The sequence below is a fragment of the Neltuma alba genome, unplaced genomic scaffold (genome assembly GCF_004799145.2).
Source record: "Neltuma alba isolate B1F8T4 unplaced genomic scaffold, ASM479914v2 tig00007837_pilon, whole genome shotgun sequence".
NCBI classification, from domain to species: Eukaryota; Viridiplantae; Streptophyta; class Magnoliopsida; order Fabales; family Fabaceae; genus Neltuma; species Neltuma alba.
In genome coordinates this window covers 1-22,816 of record NW_021634879.1, presented here as the reverse complement: position 1 = coordinate 22,816, position 22,816 = coordinate 1, and the positions used below count along the sequence as shown (strand labels likewise).

Here is a 22,816-nt window from a genome sequence, read left to right as displayed (position 1 = left end):
AATAAAACATCAACATGAATAGTTATATTCATAATGGATATGTATATGAACTACAAATAATGAAGATCAAATCAAAGTATTACTTGCACTTCAGTCGCTATTAAGCTAAACATTTCAATGTCATGTAATTAATAAAGAGAATTTTGCATTTCTTGGTTTCAATTAGAAGGACGGACAAAAGAGATTAAAATTAAATAATCAGTAAAACAAAAAAAGAAGAAGTAAAACTAACCCATAATATAATATTAAAGCCATCGGGATCTCTGCACTATTCGAATCACTTTGTCTCATGCAATTTCTTCATCTTCTTTAATATGCATTAGAAAATTCCTCACACAAAACCGATCCACAATTCAATATAAACCCATTTCAGATATCTCTCCACTTAATTTGTGATATTCACAGCAAGAAGATCCATCAAAGAGACAAAAGGTCGAACTAATTTTAAGGATCAGGCATTAATGGAGGTGGCGATGAAAAGGAAGGGTAATAACTCAGTACTGATTCTTCCTCTTCTACTTCTTCTTATAAGCTTGCCTTCTCTCTCATCAGCGTCTGGTTATTATGGGAAGAAGAAGCACTTTGTATTAATCCATGGCGCCGGTCACGGCGGGTGGTGCTGGTACAAGGTGGCGACTCTGCTGAGATCAAAGGGCCATAACGTGACGACGCTTGACTTGGGTGCTTCTGGGATAAACCCTAAGCAAGTGAACCAGATAGGTTCCATTTCAGATTACTATGAGCCGTTGATGGCGTTCATGGCGTCGGTTCCGGCGAAGGAGAAGGTCATATTGGTGGCACATAGCTTAGGAGGAGTGTCTACTTCTGTTGCCATGGAGAAGTTTCCTCATAAAATATCAGTTGCAGTTTTTGCTTCTGCTAATGTTCTTAGCCAAAACCTCTCCTATCCTGCTCTTCTCTCTGAGGTAATTCTTTATATATAACTAAGAATTCTTATTTTCAGATGGTTGTTGGCTATCTTCACGTATATATATATACTTTCATTAGTGAAAAAGAAAAGTTAATGAAAAAGTGTTATCTACAAGGTTAATTTTTTTTTGGAAACGCACAAGTCCTCGTTTTGCTTCAAGTGGTAGGATAGTCCCCCCCCCCTTCTTATTTGGTCTACAATAAACCCCAGGTATGACATGCATATTTGTGTCTCATACCCAGTACCTACCAGGATAAATTCATAAAATTATTGGGTTTTATTTAATGCTAGGTTTAAAATGGAAATCTCATGGAAAGAATATTATTGGGGCCACATGATTTTTTTTCTCAAAGAATTCTAATTCAATTTGGATAATATCTATGGCTTAGCCTTGTTTTGGGGTATATGGATTAAATGATTTGAGGGGAGTTTTTTCCCCCCCGACTGGCTTAAGTAGTTTATCCTATTGTTTATTTTGGGGGTTTTATTATAAATGGATTTTGCATCAATTAAAAGAATAATCATATTATATTACAGGTGAACAGAAGAAACATGTCATTGATGGATTCACAATTTTTCTTTGAAGATGGGCCCACCAACCGTTCCGCTGCTATACTTTTTGGGCCCAAATTCCTGGCAACCCATATGTATCAATTATCCCCACCACAGGTGATCTCTCGCAGTCTCTTCAAATTGAAGTTAGAGATCATTACTGATTGGCACATTTGATGATCAGATTAAATAGAATAATAATAATAATCAATGGCATAACATTGGATTGTAGATTTTGTTTTGATACATAAAAAGATCCTGATGTATATGTAAGGTTATATACTACCTCCGATCCTTGATATAAGAACTAGTTGACTAATTTGAATAAATTAAAAAAATTAATTATATTAATTATTTGTAATAAATATATGTTATATTTTTAAAAATATCTTTGCTAATCAAATATGTTGGCTAGAACTACTATTATTACAGGGACTATCTTGAAAAAAAATAGATAAATATGAGAGACAAAGTGGATTGAGGTTTTATATTTAATACCAAAATAAAAGTCAAATGAGCTATTATATTAAGAACCGGAAGTAGTAATTAATACATTATTATCCTAGCTAGTTTGGTTTTTTTCAAAGAAAAGATTATGATACATTATTTGCATCATGGATCAAACAAGTCATAACCTCAAAATAAATTGTATGAGCTTATATAATACTACTCAAGTCCTTAATATGAGACTCAATTAATTAATTAGGAGAAATTAATAAAGTTAAATAAATTACTTTAAAGTATTATATATTAGTCAACTCAGTCTTATATTAAATACTGGGGGCAGTAGCATATCAAATGTAGCATTAGAAATGAACATAGCTAATCTTTCCTTAGTTAATAACATATGATATTATTCTAAGGGATAACCGGATGACTAACTAAAGAGCAAGTGTTTGTGTGTCTGTATGTCTATATGTGTGTGTGTGTAAATGAAATTAATGAGCAAAGCCTCAATATAATGTTAGGATTTGACACTTGCACTGTCGCTGGTGAGGCCTCTACGGAGCTTCAATGATGGAGAAGTAGTGAGAAAAGAAACAGCAGTGACAAGTAGCAGAAATGGAAGGGTGCCAAAAATATTCATCATCTCTAAGAATGACAAAGTGATTCCAGAGGACCTCCAGATTTGGATGATTCAGAGATCTCTTCCATTTGATGATATCAAAGTCATCAAAGATTCAGATCATATGCTCATGTTTTCTCAACCACTCAAGCTAACCTCCCACCTTTTACAAATCGCCAACAAGTATTAGTTGGATTCAATGTGATACTTGATTTCTTAGTCTCATTAAAAGATTATTGTCTTTTTTGATTTTGATTTGTCTACTATTATCATTATTGGACTTTGGATCCAATTCTATTCTTGATAAGCCGAACTATTTGACTAAGGAGCAGATAATTCTTGATAAGCCGAACTATTTGACTAGGGAGCAGACAATCTCCCTAATTAATTAGAAAGTCCAAGTCAATCAAGAAAATAAACTGCCATTAATCCTTATGGGAAAATTAAGGAACAAGAAAAATGACTGACTAGAAAATTAATCAGGCATTAAGGTGTTGATTTTGAATTGAAATTGTGAATTAAGACAATAAAAAATTCATCTTGTAACAAATGGAAGAGATCACATTTTCCTAAACTGTGACCACCCTGACTCTATAAATGAGGTGTCTCCCCCCCCCCCCTTTTTTTCATCCCAGCTATTGAGCTTTTTAGTTATCTCTTCTCTTCTTCTTTTTTTGTGTGCATCTATTGTGCTATTTTTATTTATACTCTTATATTCTAAGTATAACTCAGTATGATCTCTTCTCTACTTATTTTATTTTTTCTACAATCATACTATTGTATTTGATACATATTCTCAAAACAGGCAAGAAATGTTTCCACTAACTTTACCTTCTATTTTCCCTCCATTTAATGTTTTTATCATTAGATCAAGTTTCAACAGCTGAGATTTATTTTGTAAAAATGTTATTATAATATTAAATATTAAATAATCAAATGTAAGTATATAAGTTTATACTATTAAAATTTGATGTGAATAGTTTACAATTGTAAATTTTTATTATATTTAATATTATAACAATATTTTTACATATTTTTGAATTTCAACCATTAAAAGTTAATCCAACAATTGAGATACTAAGCAGAGGGAAAGTGAAGAGGCAAGTTAGTGGAGACATTCTTTTTTCTCATTTAGATTGATATAGCAAATGATATGACATGATAATATGTAACATATCAAAATGAATGATAAAAATTTGTTTGACAAAATCTCACACACTGTAAAAATATTTATATATAAATTAAGAAAAGGAAAAACTATAGAGGTATGGGGTAATAGAATATGGAAATTTAAAGAGAAATAATAACCAATCAACCACTGAGTTGCAAAATAAAGAAAAGAGGAGGAATCCATAGTCCCAAAGACTATGGCCAGATGGAGAAGAAAAGAGGCCAACTTACCAAGGTGTGAGAAAGAAGCTTCCTAAGAAAAGTTTCAAGACAATTTCCTTTTCTTTTCTTTTTTTCCATGACCCTTCTTTTTTCTTTTTGCACAAAAATTTTAGTTAGGGATTCATGCTCAACTCAAGTCAAGAGCAAGCTGCTTAATCCAGCTTCTCCAAAGTCAAATCTTATTAGTTATGGTGAATTTACAACAAGCCCTAGGCATTCATCTAAGTACCTCAGATCTAGGATGCATTCCCTAGCGATATGATGGGGAATTGAATCCTCTCCTTTTTTGGTGATAGGGTGCTTCATCCATATGCTCAAATTTCTTTCATGTGAGCCCCATATCCCTAAGCCTAATAATCTCATGCCTAATAATATTATGTCAACAAGGGTTAGGTGTACCGAAGGAGCTAGTCTTCCATAATGAGGTAAATCAAAGTTTGAATTTCTATTAGAAAAGGTATCCACGTCCAACTTCTACTGGGAAAGATATTTACATTTAGTGCCCAGTAGTACTCGAACAAAATTGCCTCCAATAAGAGGATATATGTGCCTAGCAAGAATTTATTATAAATCATTAACCCCATTTATTTCACTTACGTATGAAACCAAGTTTGGGATTTGAAAAGAGCTTTACTATATATTCTCCGCATGGAGCTTTATGCTATATTAACCTCACAGGACAGAAGCACCTACTAGGAAAATAAATTCATGTTTATTTAAATTTACATGTTGTTTTAGTTAGTTACACTTTATTTTACTTGGTTGTTTGCTTGTGTGTGTGTGTCTCATGCTCCTTATCATGTACCATACATTATTGTTCATTTTGGTCTTTTGCCTGCAACTTTTCCAACACAAGCAATAATAGTGAGCAAACAGGAGATAATATATTTTAATTTTTTTTAAAATTATAAAGGAAAAAGCTAGGCCACAAGATATTCGGCTCATTCTCATCTATAAAGATACTCCACGAAACACACAAAACATACACGCAAGTGAGATATTCATAAGAAATCAAAGAGGGTAGAGAGAAAGAAGAGACACAATCGGAAATGGAGGTAAGTCAAGTGCTTCACATGAATGGTGGTGTGGGAGAAACAAGCTATGCAAACAATTCTTTGCTCCAGGTATTATAAATTGCACATAAGCACCACTTTAATCAATGACAGCATCTTTTTTTTTTTTTTAAGTTTTGATGTTTCATTCGGTCATAAATGTAATGTCTTATTAACTAATTCGTAGAATTAAAAAAAAAAAACAGTAGGTAAGTTGCGTGTTTGTAATTACTTATTGATATGTAAAAAAATTGATAACAATTTTTCAAAACTAACCCTATGTATATCATTTAAGGATTAAAATTTAATATGCAGTGATAAAAAAATACTCTAATAATATAGGGGTATTATGGGGAAGAAAAATTTAATGTGGAAAACGAGACTTTATATTTAAAATCAAATTAAAAATCTTAAATAGATCCTATATTTAAAATCCAAGGGAGTATTTGTAGTACCAACTAATTATATTTATATTCAAAGCATTTTTTGATCAAATAATTTAAAGGGTAGTTTTTCCAATCCACAATGTTCAAATTCTTGACCTTACTTTGTTTAAATGGGAAACGAAACGGGAAGAATTATGCCCATATGGAAAAGATCTTCATATATGGGCCCCAAGCCTCTTTTGCTCCTCACTTTTGAGACAGTTTTATAGAAAGCGTATTTTCAATCCAAATTATCTTTATTTTCGAAGAGAAAACTTTGGAGAGTAACACATTGGCTCTATACAATTCTCTTTCTCCTCCAGGACCTCCACTTTTCTTTCTCTTAAATTTTTTTCCCCTCATCATGCAAAATGGAAAATCTATTTTTTCCCCTCTTATTTCTCTCTTCCTTTGACTTTTTTCTCCATCAAAACATAATCACAGAATAACATTAACTATTTTTCTTATGGAAAATAGCAAAAAGTGCTGACATTGACAAAGCCAATTCGAGAGGAGGCCATAACCAAAATGTACCACCAAAGCATGCTCCCAACCACCAGAGGCCTAGGGATTGCAGACTTGGGTTGCTCTTCTGGTCCAAACACTTTGTCTGTGGTTTCCGAAGTTATCAAAACAGTGGAGAAGCTTTGCCAAGAACTAAACCATGAATCTCCAGAATACCAAGTCTTCTTGAATGATCTTCCAAGGAATGACTTCAACAGCATCTTCAGATCTCTTGACAACTTCAAAGAGAAACTCAATAAAGAAATGGCTTCTAGGTTTAATGGTCCTTGCTTCTTCTTAGCAGGCGTCCCTGGTTCGTTTTATGGCAGATTGTTTCCTCCAAAAAGTCTCCATTTTGTGCATTCCTCTTACAGCCTTCAATGGCTTTCTCAGGTTTCACTAAATACCAATATTATATTAATTTAGATCATTTCTTTAGATTTTTCCCTCCTTCATGCTACCTCTAGTTCAATTTTGTTTCTTGCTTAATTGATTAGGTTCCGGAGGGATTGGAGAACAATAAGGGAAACATTTATATGGCAAGCACAAGCCCCTCAAACGTGTTGAAGGCTTATTATAAACAATTTCAAAGAGATTTCTCATTGTTTCTTGAGTGTCGTGCCAGAGAAGTGGTGGAGGGAGGAAGCATGGTCCTCACATTTTTGGGAAGAAAAAGTGACAACCCCTCTAGCAAAGAATGTTGCCTTATTTGGGAACTCATGGCCAAAGCCCTCAATTACCTTGCCTCCAAGGTACTCATATACTCCTTTGATCATATTCATAAGTTACTTTCAACATATTTCACACAGATCAAGAAAAACCTTAAACTTCATTAACTCTAATTTAAAACTCAACAACTTTTCAACCTTATCCTTATTTAATATATATTATACTTCATGTAAATAAAGTCAATATAATAATAAATGAAAGGTAAAATTATACATCCATATAAAAAATTTCTTTCAGTGTTTTATAAATAGAACAAAAAAATATCTTCTCTCTCTGCCTAATAAATAGGACCAGGGGAGTATCTCAATTCGTGATTTTCAACCCACAATCAATTATCTAATATTTGACAGTGTCAAATTATATTCAAACATTCTCTGACTCAATTGATAGTAATCCTTGAATGTGATTAACTTTTTTCATTCACAATGTTCAAACTCTAAACCTTGCTTAAAAGACAGCACCCTTCAACTTAACTGAGGGGGTGTTTGGATGAAGTCAAACCATGGTTTGGAGAATAGCTTCTGGAGAATAATTCTGGAGAGAATAGATTTTGAAAGAATAGATTTTCTAAAAAAGTGATTCTGATAAAGTGAGAGTGTTTGGATAGTTGTTGTCAGAAGTACTTTTTTATATGTAGAAATTACTAAAAAGGACATAAATTTAAATGATAATTACATATAAGATATATTTCATAATATATGTTTACTTGAAGTAATAAATTTGTTAATAATATATATTTTGGCAACATAATAAATAAGACATAAATAATATAAATAAAAAAATTAAAACGTATATATATATATATTAATAAAATAAGTAAATATGTTTTTTGTAAAATAATTTATTTTGCCAACAAAAAATATGATTATTTCTTAAAGATTTTAAAGATGAAGAAATCCCATAATTTTTTTTCACAAAATTAAAGAACCACACCATGGGCCCACCACCAATGTTCAATTATTTCAAGCAGAAGCAGCTCCTCCGTCGCTTTATCCGAAACCAAGGTTTTGGGGGGCAAAACCATGGTTTCCGCCAAAACCATGGTTTGAGATTTTTGAGGAGTGTTTGGCAAATTTTTTTTCAAACCATGGTTTGGAGAGATAGCCAAACACCCTCTGGATTACTATTGGTTATTGCCTTATTGGTCTAATTTCTAACATTTGAGATATATATATGCCTAATATGATGAATGAGGTTCCATGCATGGTCCCACCATCCCCATCATTCTGACAATATTTTATCATATTGTGTTTTTTATATATATATATATATAGGGAATCATAAAAGAAGAGGAAGTGGATTCATTCAACATTCCTCAATACTCACCATCCCCATCTGAAGTTGAAGAGGAGGTATTAAAAGAAGGGTCATTTGAAATCAATCGCATTGAGGTATCTCCAGTGAGTTGGGACGCTACTTACCATAATGATTGGAACACAATGGAAAATGATGAATTTAGTGCATCTGAAATATTGGCAAGTGATTGTGGACATAACGTAGCAAAGTGTATGAGAGCTGTGGCTGAGCCCTTATTGATCAACCACTTTGGATCAGAGGCTATAATTGAAGATGTCTTCAAGGAGTACCAAGAAATCTTAACTCATTACATGTCCAAAGAGAAAACTGAATTCATCAATGTCACCTTGTGGATGAGTAGAAAAGTATGATCACAATATTGTAGTATGAGCTTGATGTGGGCCCCTAATTTTCATTTTGAGTATTGATGATTTCTATATGTTATTTGCGGTTGTATTGGAAAAACTTCATCTTTAATTGGAGAGTTGGAGATGTGTGCTTGCTAGAATATTTATCGATGGTGTTTTGGAGAATACATTATCAATTCTGGGTTTTCTTTTGGTTTTTTTCCCCCCTTACCCTTTAGAAGTATCCTGGACTATCTTTCTTGGTGGGCAAATTTTGATAACATTTAATATTTTGATCATTCCAATCATTTTAAAATCATGCGAAAAATAACCGGACAATATATGCATCGCAAATTACAAGGATCAAATGATAAAATGCCTCGGAATGAAATTGCATTCAATGCCCGGCCATCCATCAAATCCAATGCATTCATAATACTCCTCTAAGGCTGGTCGTGTATTTAGCCGCTAAGAAGACTAATTTGACTAAATAGAAAATAGAACGGAATCTGATACCCTCGCTAATGCTTTCATCTTCAAGAGAGTTCTGAGTTTGAGGGGAAGTGTATTCTTCTACATGGAGTTCCAACATAAAAATCATAAAAAATTATATTTTATTTAAAATAATACGTCATAAAATTAATTTAAAATAATGTATCACTACTAGCAGGTTTAGTTCGATATCTAGCTCTTATGTCCATAACAATTATAGTTGAGAGAGATCTCTCTTTCACCTCACTATCTTGAAAGAGATCATTAGTTTTTCCCCCTTATAATATATTACTTTTGGTTCTAAATATAAGATTAACTTTTTAGTATAATTGGCACTACAAAGTTGATATTATATTTAGGACTGAAAGTAGTAATATGCTTCTTTTTCTATACAAACCCTTATCCTACTAGATGGAGTCAGATACATAAATCGCATGGTGTTATTGTTCTTTATATATCAATACTCTATTTTTTTGATAAATTGTTGAGCGAAAGATTTCCCACAATAATTAAGGTTTTAAATTTGAGTCATATATATATACACACACACTCCCTATGTCCCTTATTATACGATCCACTTTTTTGAATAGGTTTATTCCTTTTTATAAGATCTTTTTTAAGTTTGTCTGAATATTTAATGTATTATTACCTATTTTGCTCATGGTTTAATGCATTTAATACATTCTTTTTCTTTATTTATCTCACTATTACCCTTTCACATTTAGCCATTTATATATAGGAGTATATTTAGAAAAACAATTACATTTGTTACATATTACTCCTCCGGTCCTTAATATTGGACCCAATTCTTGAGTTAGTTTTGGTCCTAAATATAAGACCTATTTCTTATATTTATCAATTTTCTCTAAATTACCCCTATGGATACTCCCTCAACCATAATCAAGTAAAAGAGGGAGAAGGAGGTATTAAGAAAGATGATTATGGTGTTTTAGGAAAAATGTGTCACTTTTCTTATGATTAACTAACTTATCTGACTTCCTTAATCTAATCAAATTAGTTAAATGAGTCTTATATTAAGGACAGGAAGAGTAATTACTTTTAACTAATTTTAACTGTTTTTTTAAATCACGTAATTTAGTTAAGAGAATCTTATATGTAGTATAAGATTTAGAGTCCTGTATTCTAATATAAGAGACACACACATATAAAAGCTTTAGGGTCCTGTATTCTAATCTGAATCCATTGGGATATGCAACACGTGGGGACTGATGCCGCAGTGGTTTGGTAGAAATTCCTTGGAACGTTAAGTTTGGAAGACACATGTTGGACCATACTGATGATCATTATTGCACTTATTCTGTTGTTCCCAATGAGCTAAGGTGCATATATACCTGCGCAGCACGATCTTACAGCCCCATGCCTTATTTAGAATATGAATGAGTAGGGAGTTTTATTATTCAATATTCGTAACTTACAAAAGTAAGTGATTGAGAGAGAGAGAGAGAGAGAGGCAGAGAGATGGAAGTTCATGCAAATATGGAATATAATGGAAGCATAAATAATGGGTTTTGTGTCAGTGATTTATTTGGTGGCCAATAATGGAACGTAGGAGAGTTGCTCAAGACTATTTTATTTTCCTGTCTTTTTGCAATTTTTTTAGTTTAAATTTGAATTTTGAACATCCCAATTTTTTTTTTCAAATCTATATATTGTTCGGTCAGACAAATTTATTAAACCGGTAGGTAATGCATGAAATTTTCTGTCCCATTTTTAAATCCATAGTAGAATAATCATTCTTTTATTAAACCATCTAAAATCTAAAAGCTGTATATAAAAGTGTTGTCCATACTAATAGTCATTGATTCAAGTAGCTAGAAGGAGTTTTGACCGCTTAAACACAAGGTCTTGAATCTGAATTTGGAAGAGGTACTCTCAGTTGGATCCACCAATATAATATTAGACCTTGATTTCGGGGTGCTTGGTATTAAACAAAAGTATTTTTTTTTTTGTAAATCGAGACAACTCATTCATATATTTATTTTGTATACCGTAAAATTATTGGGAAAATGACAATAAAATACCACCTGAATTCCAAAAAGACAAATAAGGGACCTGAATAAGCAAAATGACATATAGGGGACTGGGTACCAATCTGAAATTCAGATTTTTGGCCAAAAGACCAAAATGCCCTGTCTGAAAGTGAGAAAAAGGAGAGAAGAAGAAAGCGACGCAGTGAGAGAAAGGAGAGAGGAAGACCGACGGTGATGAAATGCGGGAAGAAGGAAAGAAGAATGTTGGAAATGCTATTATCTTACTCCTTCGCATCACCATTCTGTAGAGATTGTTGATTTGGTGGGTTTTGGTTGTGGGAAAGAGGATTTGTAGTGAGAGAGGGAGTGAACCTGCAGGGAAGATGAAGTGGAAATCAGAAAACAATGACAAGCAATTACGTTACGTAACTGCTGTCATATGCCTGCTGGTTTTTGGTAAATCCCACTATGTGAATGGTAAATTTTACTATACATGTAGTTAATTATGAATTTTACAAAATACATATTGTGATTTACAACTTTTGTAGTGAAAGTGACTACTTTGTTAATGGGTTTTGCAACCTGTTTTCAGGAGATAAACAACTTGTTTGTAAAAACTAATAAAATTTCACGCTAAATTTGACAAAACGTATAGTGGGATTTACAACTTCCGTAGTAAAAATGACCACTTATTCAATGGGTTTTGTAACTTGTTTTCAGGAGATGGGCAGCTTGTTTCTAAAAACTAATAAAATTTCATACTAAATTTGACAAAACACATAGTGAGATTTACAACTTTCGTAGTGAAAATGATCACTTCTTCAATGGGTTTTGTAACATGTTTTCAAGGGATTGGCAAGTTGTTTCTAAAAACCAATAAAATTCTATGCTGAATTTTACAAAACATAGAGTAATATTTACAACTTTTATATGAAAATTACCACTTTTTAAATGAATTTTGCAACTTCTTTTCAGGGGATGAGCAACTTGTTTCTAAAAATCAATAAAATTTCACGCTGAATTTGACAAAACACATAGTGAGATTTACAACTTTCATAATGAAAATGATCACTTCTTCAATGGGTTTTGCAACATGTTTTCAAGGGATTGGCAACTTGTTTATAAAAACCAATAAAATTATATGCTGAATTTTACAAAACATGTAGTGAGATTTACAACTTTCTTAGTGAAAATGATCACTTCTTAAATGGGTTTTGCAACCTCTTTTCAGGGGATGAGCAACTTGTTTCTAAAAACCAATAAAATTTCACACTGAATTTTACAAAACAAACAGTGAGATTTACAACTTTTTAGTGAAAATGACCACTTCTTAAATGGCTTTTGTAACCTGTTTTCAGGGGATAGGTAACTTATTTCTAAAAACCAATAAAATTTCACGTTGAATTTTATAAAACATATGCTGGGATTTACAACTTTTGTGATAAAAGTGACCGCTTTGTTAATAGATTTTGCAACATATTTTCGGGGGATGAGTAGCTTACTTTTCACCACCAATAAAATTTCACGCTGAATTTTACAAAACACATAATGGGATTTACAACTTTTATAGTGAAAGTGACCACTTCTTCAATGGGTTTTGTAAACCTGTTTTCACCGGAAGAGCAACTTGTAAGCATAAATAAATCATTCAGTGAACGTGCACCTGAAGTACATCACAATAAACATTGAACTATTAAGTTTCATAATTAACTACATGTATATTAAAATTTACCATTCACGGAATGGGATTTACCAAAAACCAGCAAACATATGACAGCAATTACATTACGTAATTGCTTGCGACTATTTTCTGATTTATGTTTCATCATTCACCAAATACTGAATATGAACCCTCAAATGCAATAATCCTGTTCCTATTTCACCATGAAACAGCCACAAAAATGAATAATCCAAATCCCGCCATCAACTTCTACTCACTCATGAATAATTCAAATACTTCAGCGACCTCTTCGACGACGACAATTTCAGGGGGTACAAGTTATTTCAGACAGGGCAATGTATTGCAGCGATGGTAACCAAATTCAGCGATGGCAATCTACTCCTACGAAGACGGCAACGTGATTTCGAAAAATCCTTTTTGGTGACTGCAGGAACTTGGATTTAGTTTCGTAGAAGGAAATCAGTTTCTCCCTTTCTCTATCGCATGAATACACTGCTCAATGTTCAGAGACAATCAGGGCAATTCGGTCTTTTGGCCGAAAATCGATATTCCAAATTGGTACCCAGTGCCCTATTTGTCATTTTGCTTATTCAGGTCCCTTATTTGTCTTTTTGGAATTCAGGTGGTATTTTGTTGTCATTTTCCCAAAATTATTTTTGAAATCATAGTTTGTTTTCTATCTAAATACTTTTTTAGTCAGGTGCTCAAAAAATAAAAAGTTGCACCTATCTAATAAGAAGTCTCTTGTTTAAATTACTTGATGATAGAGCTTCCCATTTGAAATGAACTCGACTTAGGGGGTGTTTGGAAATGCTTTTAGAAGCACTTTTGCAGTAAAACGAGACAAACTCCTCCATATATTTACTTTGTAAACTGAAAAAGTATTTTTGAAACCATGGTTTAGTTTCCATCTAAACACCCTCTCAAATTAGTTTGGATTCTTCATAAATCCTCCATGCATATCCATGTTATGAGGTTTGAGACTTTGTGTAGTATTATTGCAAATAGGTCATCTTTCATCGGAAAAGGAATACTTCTTTTTTTTTTTTTCCCGCCAACATTAACAAAACGCGAATCCAAGAGATCAAATTTCATAACAAAAGGAATAAATATGCATTACATATTCACTGGATGCAAAGAAGAGGGGTTACGGGTGAGAACAAGGAAGAATTTGGAAATGTTTGTGAGTAGAGAAATAACGATGAGGAAGCGTGAAGGATCAAAATTTATTGGAAGAAATGAAAATAAACTTCAAAGTCAAAGGATAATATATTTGAAACCATAAATATTGTTAAATTTTTTAGTCATTCATCATACTCCCTCCGGTCCTAAATATAGGATTCAGTTTGTAATGTAATTTATACTACAAAATGGGTCTACATTTAGGACCGGAAGAGTACTTTTTAAGTTTAGGTGAAAATCACAAAATTTTAAATCAGAAATTCTCATAAAAATGTATTATTATTTGTAAATCAATTATTTTCAACATCTGTCGAAATATTGTAACGAATCCTTGTCTTTATATATCATTTTCCCTTTTATTTTTGGATTTTGCAATTTTGTATGGGGGAAAAAACAAGGCGTAGTAGTATTTCTTTAAGTTTTTGTTTGGGCTAACCACTGGGCCTTGTTTCTTATATCTAAATGTGTTCTTTGGGCCTCAATAGGGTTAATCGACAATCATAGGCTTATGCTTTGGTTGGTTTTTAGCTGACCCAAAATGGTACCGTTGCGAGACGATCCAATCCAGGACAGCACTTTAGGGTTTTAGCCTCATAAATAGATTTCTGCACTTCAAGCCTCAAACGGCGGCAACAGGCTTCACTCGAGCGGCTAGGTTCTTCCAATTGCTCTCAACCTCATCGGAAGCCGACGAAAATGGTACTCCATCTGTCCCTCATTCTGTGTTTTTCTTTGTAATTGATGGAATATTCGAATTATATTGAGTTCATCTGAATTAGTTTTATTGGTTATTGATGTCTTGGAGAGTGTTGAGAGCGAAAGCAATATATAAACTGATCGATTCCTGTTTAGATGTTGTTTGCTGCATTGGCCTGCAGCTTGCGTTTCTTCGGTATTTGTAGGAAGACGGTTTTGAGAAAGAGTACAAACATTTTTACAATGGTGCCTGCTGATTTAAAGCTATAATACCATAATTTGTATCTGGGGATTAATTTGATTTTAGTCAAGTCAATCCTTGGTGGTTAACATGTTTCTGCATTTGTTCTTGGTCTTTTTGGATTGTTTTTATTTTTATTTGTTATTTGTAATTGATGCATTTGGTAATAATACTCTACGCATTGCATAGAAATGGGTGGAAATGGGTAGGGGAAAATCTGCATAGCAGGCTGAGCAAACCTACGAAACTAAAGATAATGTGGCAACTCAACACGTTTTGTTTCAATTATGAGTTAATATCCTGCCACCCAAAAAAAAGAAATTGCATCGAATGTGTGATTACGTGTTTTTTTTTTCCCTGTTATCTTGCTACTTTCTCATTTTTAAGAGGCATTGTTGTATTCTGTTATTTTCGGATATGATGTTGTTTTGCACTTTTGATCATTGGTTTCCTTATCTCATGTAGACCAAGAGAACCAAGAAGGCCGGTATTGTTGGGAAATATGGTATGTTAACGCCCCTCTCGTTTCAATATTGATGAATTTTGTGGAGAGGCTTTGCCTTTTGAAGTAGGATGTATCTAGAGTTAGTATAAATATTATTTTGGGATAATGATTTTAGGGACCCAGAATCCATTTAATAACAGCTAAGGAGGTTGAGATAAAATTCTTCACCCCAGCTACACAAATAAGTTACCATTGACATTGGTTAAATTTACAATTTGCTCTTGATGTTACGAAGATGTTTTGAATTTGCTGCTGCCTTGTGGATCAATATAACTGAAAGACTAGGTTATAATTTTAGAGAGCATGAATGCTTTAAAAAGCACTATTATATTATTTTTCATCCTCTAGCGTCTGCATTGTCACTATTTTGGAGAAAAATGAAATAATTCTATTATGAGAATTATTTAAATGAACTTCTGATGGAGAACTTGCAATTTTTTAATTACAGTGATGCTCTTGCATGTACGCTTGGTTTCTATTTGAGAGCATCTCTAACCATCATTCATTAGAACCAGGAAAGGGTGGTTAAGTCATTTATTTTGTTTCGGCATATAATTTTCACTACGTTTTGCTTTTGTTGTTGGATCTTGTTTCATAACTTGATATGCATGCCCATTATAGTCTTTGGTATTTGTATTTTCTTGCATGATCCTTTTTCACTTAGCACATATGCGTTGTCATGCAACTAAATTTTGGCCGGTGTTTTTATTCCTTTTCTCTTAAATTTCAGGCACCCGATATGGTGCTAGTCTTAGGAAGCAAATTAAGAAGATGGAAGTGAGTCAGCACAGCAAATACTTCTGTGAGTTCTGCGGGAAGGTATTTACTTATGATTCAGTTACAATCCCTGCTGTCAGTGGAAGCTGATTTTGGGGTTTCTTTCAAGGCGGTCCAAATTTTTTTTCATCACTATCATTCATAGGCTGTGATAGCTAATTATGTTTAGTCGTTCAAGTTCTAATGTCTCTGCTCATACAGTATGCTGTTAAGAGGAAGGCCGTGGGTATATGGGGCTGCAAGGATTGTGGAAAAGTGAAGGCTGGAGGTGCTTACACGTTGAAGTAAGAGTCTTCGATAGTATTTTCTTATTGCGATAATAAAACTTTTAACCCCTCAACTTTGTCTTTATTATCAATTTGGTCCCTAAAGTTTAATTTTGATCAATCAAGTCGCTGAAGTTTCGTGCGCAATTTTATACTCTCGTCTAATCTCATCGAATCAACAATTTTTCTCCAATTCATCAAGATGTTGTCGTTCATGAGTTAAGTGTTTAGAACACATGCTTCTTTAGGATTATATGTCTTCAAACCATAAAGACTAATTATGTATAGCTATGAAATTTTAGGGACTTTCTTGGTAAAAATTAAACGTCAAGAACCAAAGCGATAATTGAGGCAAACTTGAAAGATCAAAAGTTTCATGATCTCTTTCTTAGTTTCAAGTCATTTATATTCTTGAAATTACAGGGCCATGACTCTGACCTGCTTAATATTTGTTGTTTTGCAGCACTGCTAGTGCGGTGACAGTCCGAAGCACCATAAGGAGGTTGAGAGAGCAGACTGAGGGTTAATATCACAATTTGTAGTTTATTTTCATTGCTTTCAAATCTGAGCTAAATTTTGACGCATGTTTAATATTTCTTCTGTAACCATGCTTGGTTTAGATGTCAAGAAAGATTCCTCTGTTGGCTCTTGTTTATTTAAGTACATCTCCAGTTCAACTCCAGGTTCGGGTAATTGTGATAGCGTGTCCTCTTGGATTATTAGTGGTACTGTCCTTGATTGAAGTCATACTATTTGTTTTTTTTTGTTTTTGGGAGTGGAATTTAATCCCACTTTTTTTTTTTTTGAGTGAGTAATTTAACACCACCTTGACACCTCTCATTGACAACGTTATTGATTTTGTGGTATTATCCTCAATCGTGTTAACACATTTTCTTTTAAAAGGAAGTTAGCTGTTTTTGGGTGTCGAGCAAACAATAACCCAAGCGTTCGATGTAATGGATGAATGGATTTAAATTAAAATACGTCTAAAGTGCTTAGAGTATTTGACAGTTTGAAGCTGCGATTAAATAACAAATACTAACGGGTGGTTCATACGCTCGAGAATTATGTTTTTCCCCTGAAACGTCAAACGTTTGAAAGTGCCTTGTACCAAGGAAAATATGCTTGAAAGTGCTTTTTTCTACTTATCATATTTATCCTTGACGAATTCATATCAAGACAAGTCGAACGTTACATGGGCATCAAAGTTGTGACAATTTTTTTTCCCTTTGCTTTTCTTTTTGACTTACCCAATATGATTTTACTCGTGGAGAACCAAGTGCAAGTCATCCATACCAACTATCATTGTGCTTTTACCAGTAGTGGGTTTAGGACCTTTGTGAGGTTGACATGCTAAAGTTTGATGTTTCTGTAATTACTTCTCAATTACGAAATCCATGTGCAAGAGGATCATTTGATTGAAAATAATCTATGGCTGCTGAACCCAACAAGCTGTCAAATTCAATTGAAATAAAGTATCGTGGACATTGAATAGATGGGTATTCTGACGTAAATGTACATCTCTGTAGTTTCCAAGTGATCTTATCTACAATTATCTCACCTAAACATTCATTTTTTAAAAATGTTCATTGCAACAAAATAAGCCACAAATGTCCAATTCATGAATGAATAACTTTTTTTTAATACCATCTCATATTTTGATCTTTATTTGTTTATTTATTTATTTATTTTTTTTGTTTACCTGCATTTCGAACGACACCAACCACTGTCAAATTTTATTTTATTTTCCTTCACATGCATTTCAATGAAACAGGAAGAAACGTTTCGAGTTAGGTTTCCCTTTTGGGTTCTGTCATTTTCATATGTACCTAAAATAATCCTACTTTATATTGTATTTGGTTGGAGATGATAAGATCATGGGACCACTAGACTTGGAGACAACCCCAATCCCAATGTTTCGAATGCTAAACTTCACTGAGCAACGGAAAACTCGAGAGTAAAGCTAAGCATGAATTCTCAATCATAAAACTGGCGGACGCAAACAACTTGGGAAAATGGACCTTTATTGAGACGTTTTCTCCTATTATTACAGGCACACCATCATTACAACAGAAGCTAAGTAAATATTTCACCAGTTCACCAGCACTTGCATCTACATTAGTATATACAAAAATGAAGTAAACATAGTAAAGGAAAGAGGGGGGAGAAAAAAGCAAAGAAAATAGATTTAATCAAACGGTCGCGATCAGCCTCCCTCTATACATGCAAGTGACCGGATTTCAAGGAAAGCAAAATGCCAATGAGATTATGACAGTGTAGTAAAACTTGAGTAGCCACCATCCTCTCCCATAATCTCAAAGCTTCTTGGCTGATACTGAAGCAGTAATTAACAGTCTCACCTGACGGGAATTTGAAGGCTCTCATTGTCAACGTTATGATGCATTTGGTTTTGCACAGCCTTAACAGCAGCTACTCTAGCGGCATTGGCTGCTCGATTAGCTGCTGCCACAGCTCTATTCACTCTTTCATCTACTTTGGCCACATCATAGGCTTTTTCTGCCGCTCGTCGTGCCTCCTGTTTGTTCAACAGAACCACAAAATCAGTTGTGAAAGTCAATAATAACTCATATTAACGAGTAACAGTTCATTCCATGTATCAATGTACCATATAAAATCTATAGCAAGCTACACCACCATGCACAAGTTAATAATGATGCAACTCGTTCTACAGAAGTAAAATCACCCAGACTAATGACTCAATCTATAGCATTACCGAGCATATTCACAGAATCACAGCAGCCAGCAACCAAATCACCTAGACTGATAAATCTGGGCCATGTAGATGTGACAAATTATTTTAAATCATCTTTCTTTTTAAATTTAATTGTAACTGATTGAGGAACAGCTAACAATGATTAAAAAGAAAATAAATCATTAACAAAATTATGACCTGAACAGCATTGAGCACTTTGGAATGATTTACACCAACGGGAGACACAGGATAGGTGGGGTTCTGTGTACTTGGAACGTCAAGAACTCCATTTTGCCAGTACCCAGATTGGGTTTCTCCAGTTCGAAATGTATACATTCCAAGCCCTTGCCTCCTACCCTCATGCCAGGCTCCTTCGTACCGATGCCCATTTGCAAAATGATATACCCCAAATCCATGCATCTTGTCAGCAAAGTATTCACCAGCATATGTATCCCCATTTCTAAAAAAAAAAAAAATTCCAACCAAATATTAGATAGATGTATGATTCAATTAAAAAAACAAAGCACTTGTGTATTGCTTAAAAGAGAAGCAATCCATATATCTATAAGAAACGAGAATGATATATTCTAGTGCAACTTGATGGAGCACTAATACCTAACCAGGTGAATGTACAGGATCCAACTCACTCATATGGACCAGAAGGAGTGAGTAGCACTATCTTTTCACAAGAAAAAAGAAATTGACTTGCATATGTTCAATCACGTATCTAAAAAGTAAAATAATTACTCATTCTGTTTTCCGCATACTAGGGCTTTCAGTAGAGGTAGACTACATGGAGAGGGGGGAAAAAAAAAACATCACTTAACCCAGTAAATACGTTTAATCACATAACATATTGCAAAAGACAGAAAATCCATCTAATGCACATAGGGCTATATCGGTGGAGTACAAGGCTGAAGAGTTGTCTATCAGAGATATACCAGATCATAATCACAAATATAACAAGTCCATAGGATAGCCATGGGTCATTGCAATTAGAGCTCAGTACATTAATAGAAATCCTTTCAACCAGTTGGATTAAGTGATGATATATTGACTAATACAGAAATCACATTCAGGTTTTGGATTATACGCAATGACCTCTGAAACTGAACTAGAACAACGCATGACTAGTTGTGCCAGAGCTAATCTTTTTCAAATTTCCTGAAATCTTCGTGCATCCAAAATTAAACCTTAATCAAGTGCAGTGCCAACTTTAGCTATCACTAGAACACAGAATGTTATCAGTAAGTATGGATGGTAAGGATGGGAATGGTAGAAATGTAAACCCAGTGACGAGATCATTTGATGTGCCACTCAGAAGCATAATTATAAGGACACAGAATAGCCTTGCCTTTCCTCAATCTCTGCTTTCAGTAAGTATGGATGGTAAGGATGGGAATGGTAGAAATGTAAACCCAGTGACGAGATCATTTGATGTGCTATTCAGAAGCATAATTATAAGGACACAGAATAGCCTTTCCTTTCCTCAATCTCTGCTTTCCTCTATTTCCACTAAAAGTAGACCAACAAAACAGGCATAGCATTAACCCCATTAGCAGTTGACCTGCTTTATTTTTCATCCATCATTCTTTTCATCTCCCTTTCTCTCTAGATCTCAAACTTCATCTATATCCCCTCCCCACTGGAAAACCCCTGCCAAACCCCCTTTCTTTTTGCCATATGATTGCCACTGAGTCAAAAGAAGATTCCCTTTTTCTTTCTTTCTACATCTTGTTTCAGTGTGCCAATATATAATTCCCCCTCGCTGACCACTATCCATGCTTAGGTGAAATTGCTTGTAAAATAGAACTTCATTTTTACTGCCTGCTTTATCAAACATTTTGCCGAAGCATTACGAATTTCATATTCAAGTTCATTCATCCCTAAATGATGTCCTTTAGACTGAATAGCTTGCAGGGTTTCATTGTTTGCATGGGTATAAGTATTAACAGGCATTTGATTAAAGAGTCAGTTGAATTGCTCTTCCCTAATGGCAATATGTATTTATTTTCACAATAAATATTTACTGGGTGTCTCTGACAGTCTCTGCCTTTCTTCCTCATACATCAATATTTGAAATAATCTATGATAGAAGTATCATAGATTATTCCCATTCCTTTATTCAGTTCTCCAACAGACAACCACTTTGTTTTTTTCAAATAAAGTACTAGCGTTCACCATTTTCTTCCCTTTTAAAACATCCTTCGCTATATCTTTTCATCTTTGTTATCTTCCAGGGAAGAATGGTTTCTGAGTCTACAAAAGGGGCAGAAATGAAATCTTCCGTGTGACTGGTGATGGTTCAATCTAACCAGTTTCCCAAAGGCCATCCATTGCACTTGAGGAGGGTAAAGAGAAAGAAAACAAGAGACTGGTGGAGAGAAAGCAAGAACCAAAGGCAGGGCAAAGGGGAAAAAAATGTGGACTGATGATTGAGAGAAACCAGATAGATTTTTTTTTTTTTTGGGGGGGGGGGGGAGGAGACTATTAAAAGTCAAGTGAAGAAACCATTACTGTCAAAGTTAGATTATATACCACATAAGCACTGCTAGTCAACTCTGAAAACATTCGAGTTAACAATTTAGGTTAAATGTGCAGCAATTTGAGCGTTGAGGGACCAATTTGGGAAAAAAGTTGATAAGAAACCAAATTGCAACGGATAATTAACTGAAAGGACTAAATCAATTGAGCCTATAACACTTTATTCAACTGTCTCTTCACTTGTCTAGTGTCTTCTCACATAACAATGTCCCATTGATTTATCTATTTATCCCAGTCATGTAAAGTGAGAATCAAAATAGTGGAATAACAACTATCTTCTGTGCATTCGACTTAATCCTGAATTAATACTACGACGCTGTTCCTTTCATTTGATTCTAGTTCTACTTAACCCAATAAGTCGTGAAGCAGATAGTTTTCTTCCATTTAATTAAGCTTCTACCTATCACAGGTTCTGAAACAATGTTCTAAAGGTGCCTTCTGTGATCAGACATGCTTGTTACTCGTAGATTCAACATGTGGGATAATCATGCGCTTCCCATGAGCAAGGATTTCTCAACCAACCATACCCATATGCCCACATGTTTTATCTAAATAAGCAGGAATCACGCCATTTATTGGAACTTGTAAGACAATAAGACATGATGCAATAAACATGTGTTTCTGTAAATTAGTTCAGTAGTTTCAGACTTGACATAGTAGGCCACAAGCTCTTCATTTCTTCATCCGTTGTCTTCTTTCAAAAGAAACAGCAGCAATCATACTACCTCTGGGCCTATTTATAAGAAACAAAGTTATAGTTAAATTGTTTCTTATAAATAGGCACAGAGGTAGTAATACAATCATGCTAAAAAAGCAGCAAGAAACTAAATATTTAACAGTCTATAAGAACTCTACGTATCATAATTAGAAGTACATATAATCCCTTGTTCGAATTTTACCTGAAATGGTAGTGGCCAAGCCCATGCTTCACGCCCCATTTGAATTCCCCAACATATCGGCTCCCATCCTCACAGGTGTGAACTCCACAGCCATGACTCTGTCCATTGGACCATTCCCCAGCATAGACATCCCCTGTATAAAACCTGTACACTCCAAAACCTTGTCTAAGGCCTTGCCTATACTGCCCACGATAGCGACTACCCCTTGCCCATGTTTCTACTCCATATCCATCATACTGACCATCAACCCAATCCCCTTCATACCTCCCACTCATATTATAGTAATACACCCCACTTCCAGAACACTTCCCCTTATGAAACTCCCCCTCATAGACGTCGCCGTTGCTGTAGACCTGAACCCAACATCCCGAACTCGCTCTTTTCTCCGACTTTTGACGCGACCCAATCGTCCAAAACACAGGCAAAGGCGACCTCGATTTGGCTGAAGATGATTTCAATTTAATTGGGAAGAACGGGAAAGAAAAAGGCGAATAGAGGTAGACGAGGAACGAGCAAGATTGAGCGAGAATAAGAG

General features: G+C 34.2%; 4 protein-coding genes across 4 annotated transcripts; 3 read left to right on the top strand and 1 right to left on the bottom strand.

Moving 5' to 3' along the window:
- Positions 1 to 461: 461 nt before the first annotated feature.
- On the top strand, positions 462 to 2,892 carry LOC114753299 (salicylic acid-binding protein 2-like). The gene is made up of 3 exons (XM_028941974.1): positions 462 to 926; positions 1,469 to 1,600; positions 2,452 to 2,892. Exons 1-3 carry the CDS (start codon positions 462 to 464, stop codon positions 2,737 to 2,739), a joined length of 885 nt encoding a protein of 294 aa, XP_028797807.1. The 3' UTR covers positions 2,740 to 2,892.
- A 2,095-nt stretch (positions 2,893 to 4,987) lies between these two features.
- On the top strand, positions 4,988 to 8,318 carry LOC114753296 (salicylate carboxymethyltransferase-like). The gene is made up of 4 exons (XM_028941971.1): positions 4,988 to 5,065; positions 5,896 to 6,315; positions 6,420 to 6,674; positions 7,926 to 8,318. Exons 1-4 carry the CDS (start codon positions 4,991 to 4,993, stop codon positions 8,316 to 8,318), a joined length of 1,143 nt encoding a protein of 380 aa, XP_028797804.1. The 5' UTR covers positions 4,988 to 4,990.
- A 5,946-nt stretch (positions 8,319 to 14,264) lies between these two features.
- LOC114753302 (60S ribosomal protein L37a-1) lies at positions 14,265 to 16,927 on the top strand. Its single transcript, XM_028941978.1, has 5 exons — positions 14,265 to 14,339; positions 15,043 to 15,082; positions 15,813 to 15,901; positions 16,061 to 16,143; positions 16,589 to 16,927. The coding sequence occupies exons 1-5, from the start codon at positions 14,337 to 14,339 to the stop codon at positions 16,650 to 16,652; spliced, it is 279 nt and encodes a 92-aa protein (XP_028797811.1). The 5' UTR covers positions 14,265 to 14,336; the 3' UTR covers positions 16,653 to 16,927.
- A 1,220-nt stretch (positions 16,928 to 18,147) lies between these two features.
- On the bottom strand, positions 18,148 to 22,810 carry LOC114753297 (junctophilin-1-like; the record flags this gene model as incomplete). Its single annotated transcript, XM_028941972.1, is given in 4 exon segments — positions 18,148 to 18,661; positions 19,037 to 19,298; positions 22,282 to 22,753; positions 22,756 to 22,810. Coding segments are annotated over 4 exon segments (969 nt in total), but the record flags the coding sequence as incomplete, so codon positions are not given.
- Positions 22,811 to 22,816: the final 6 nt, after the last annotated feature.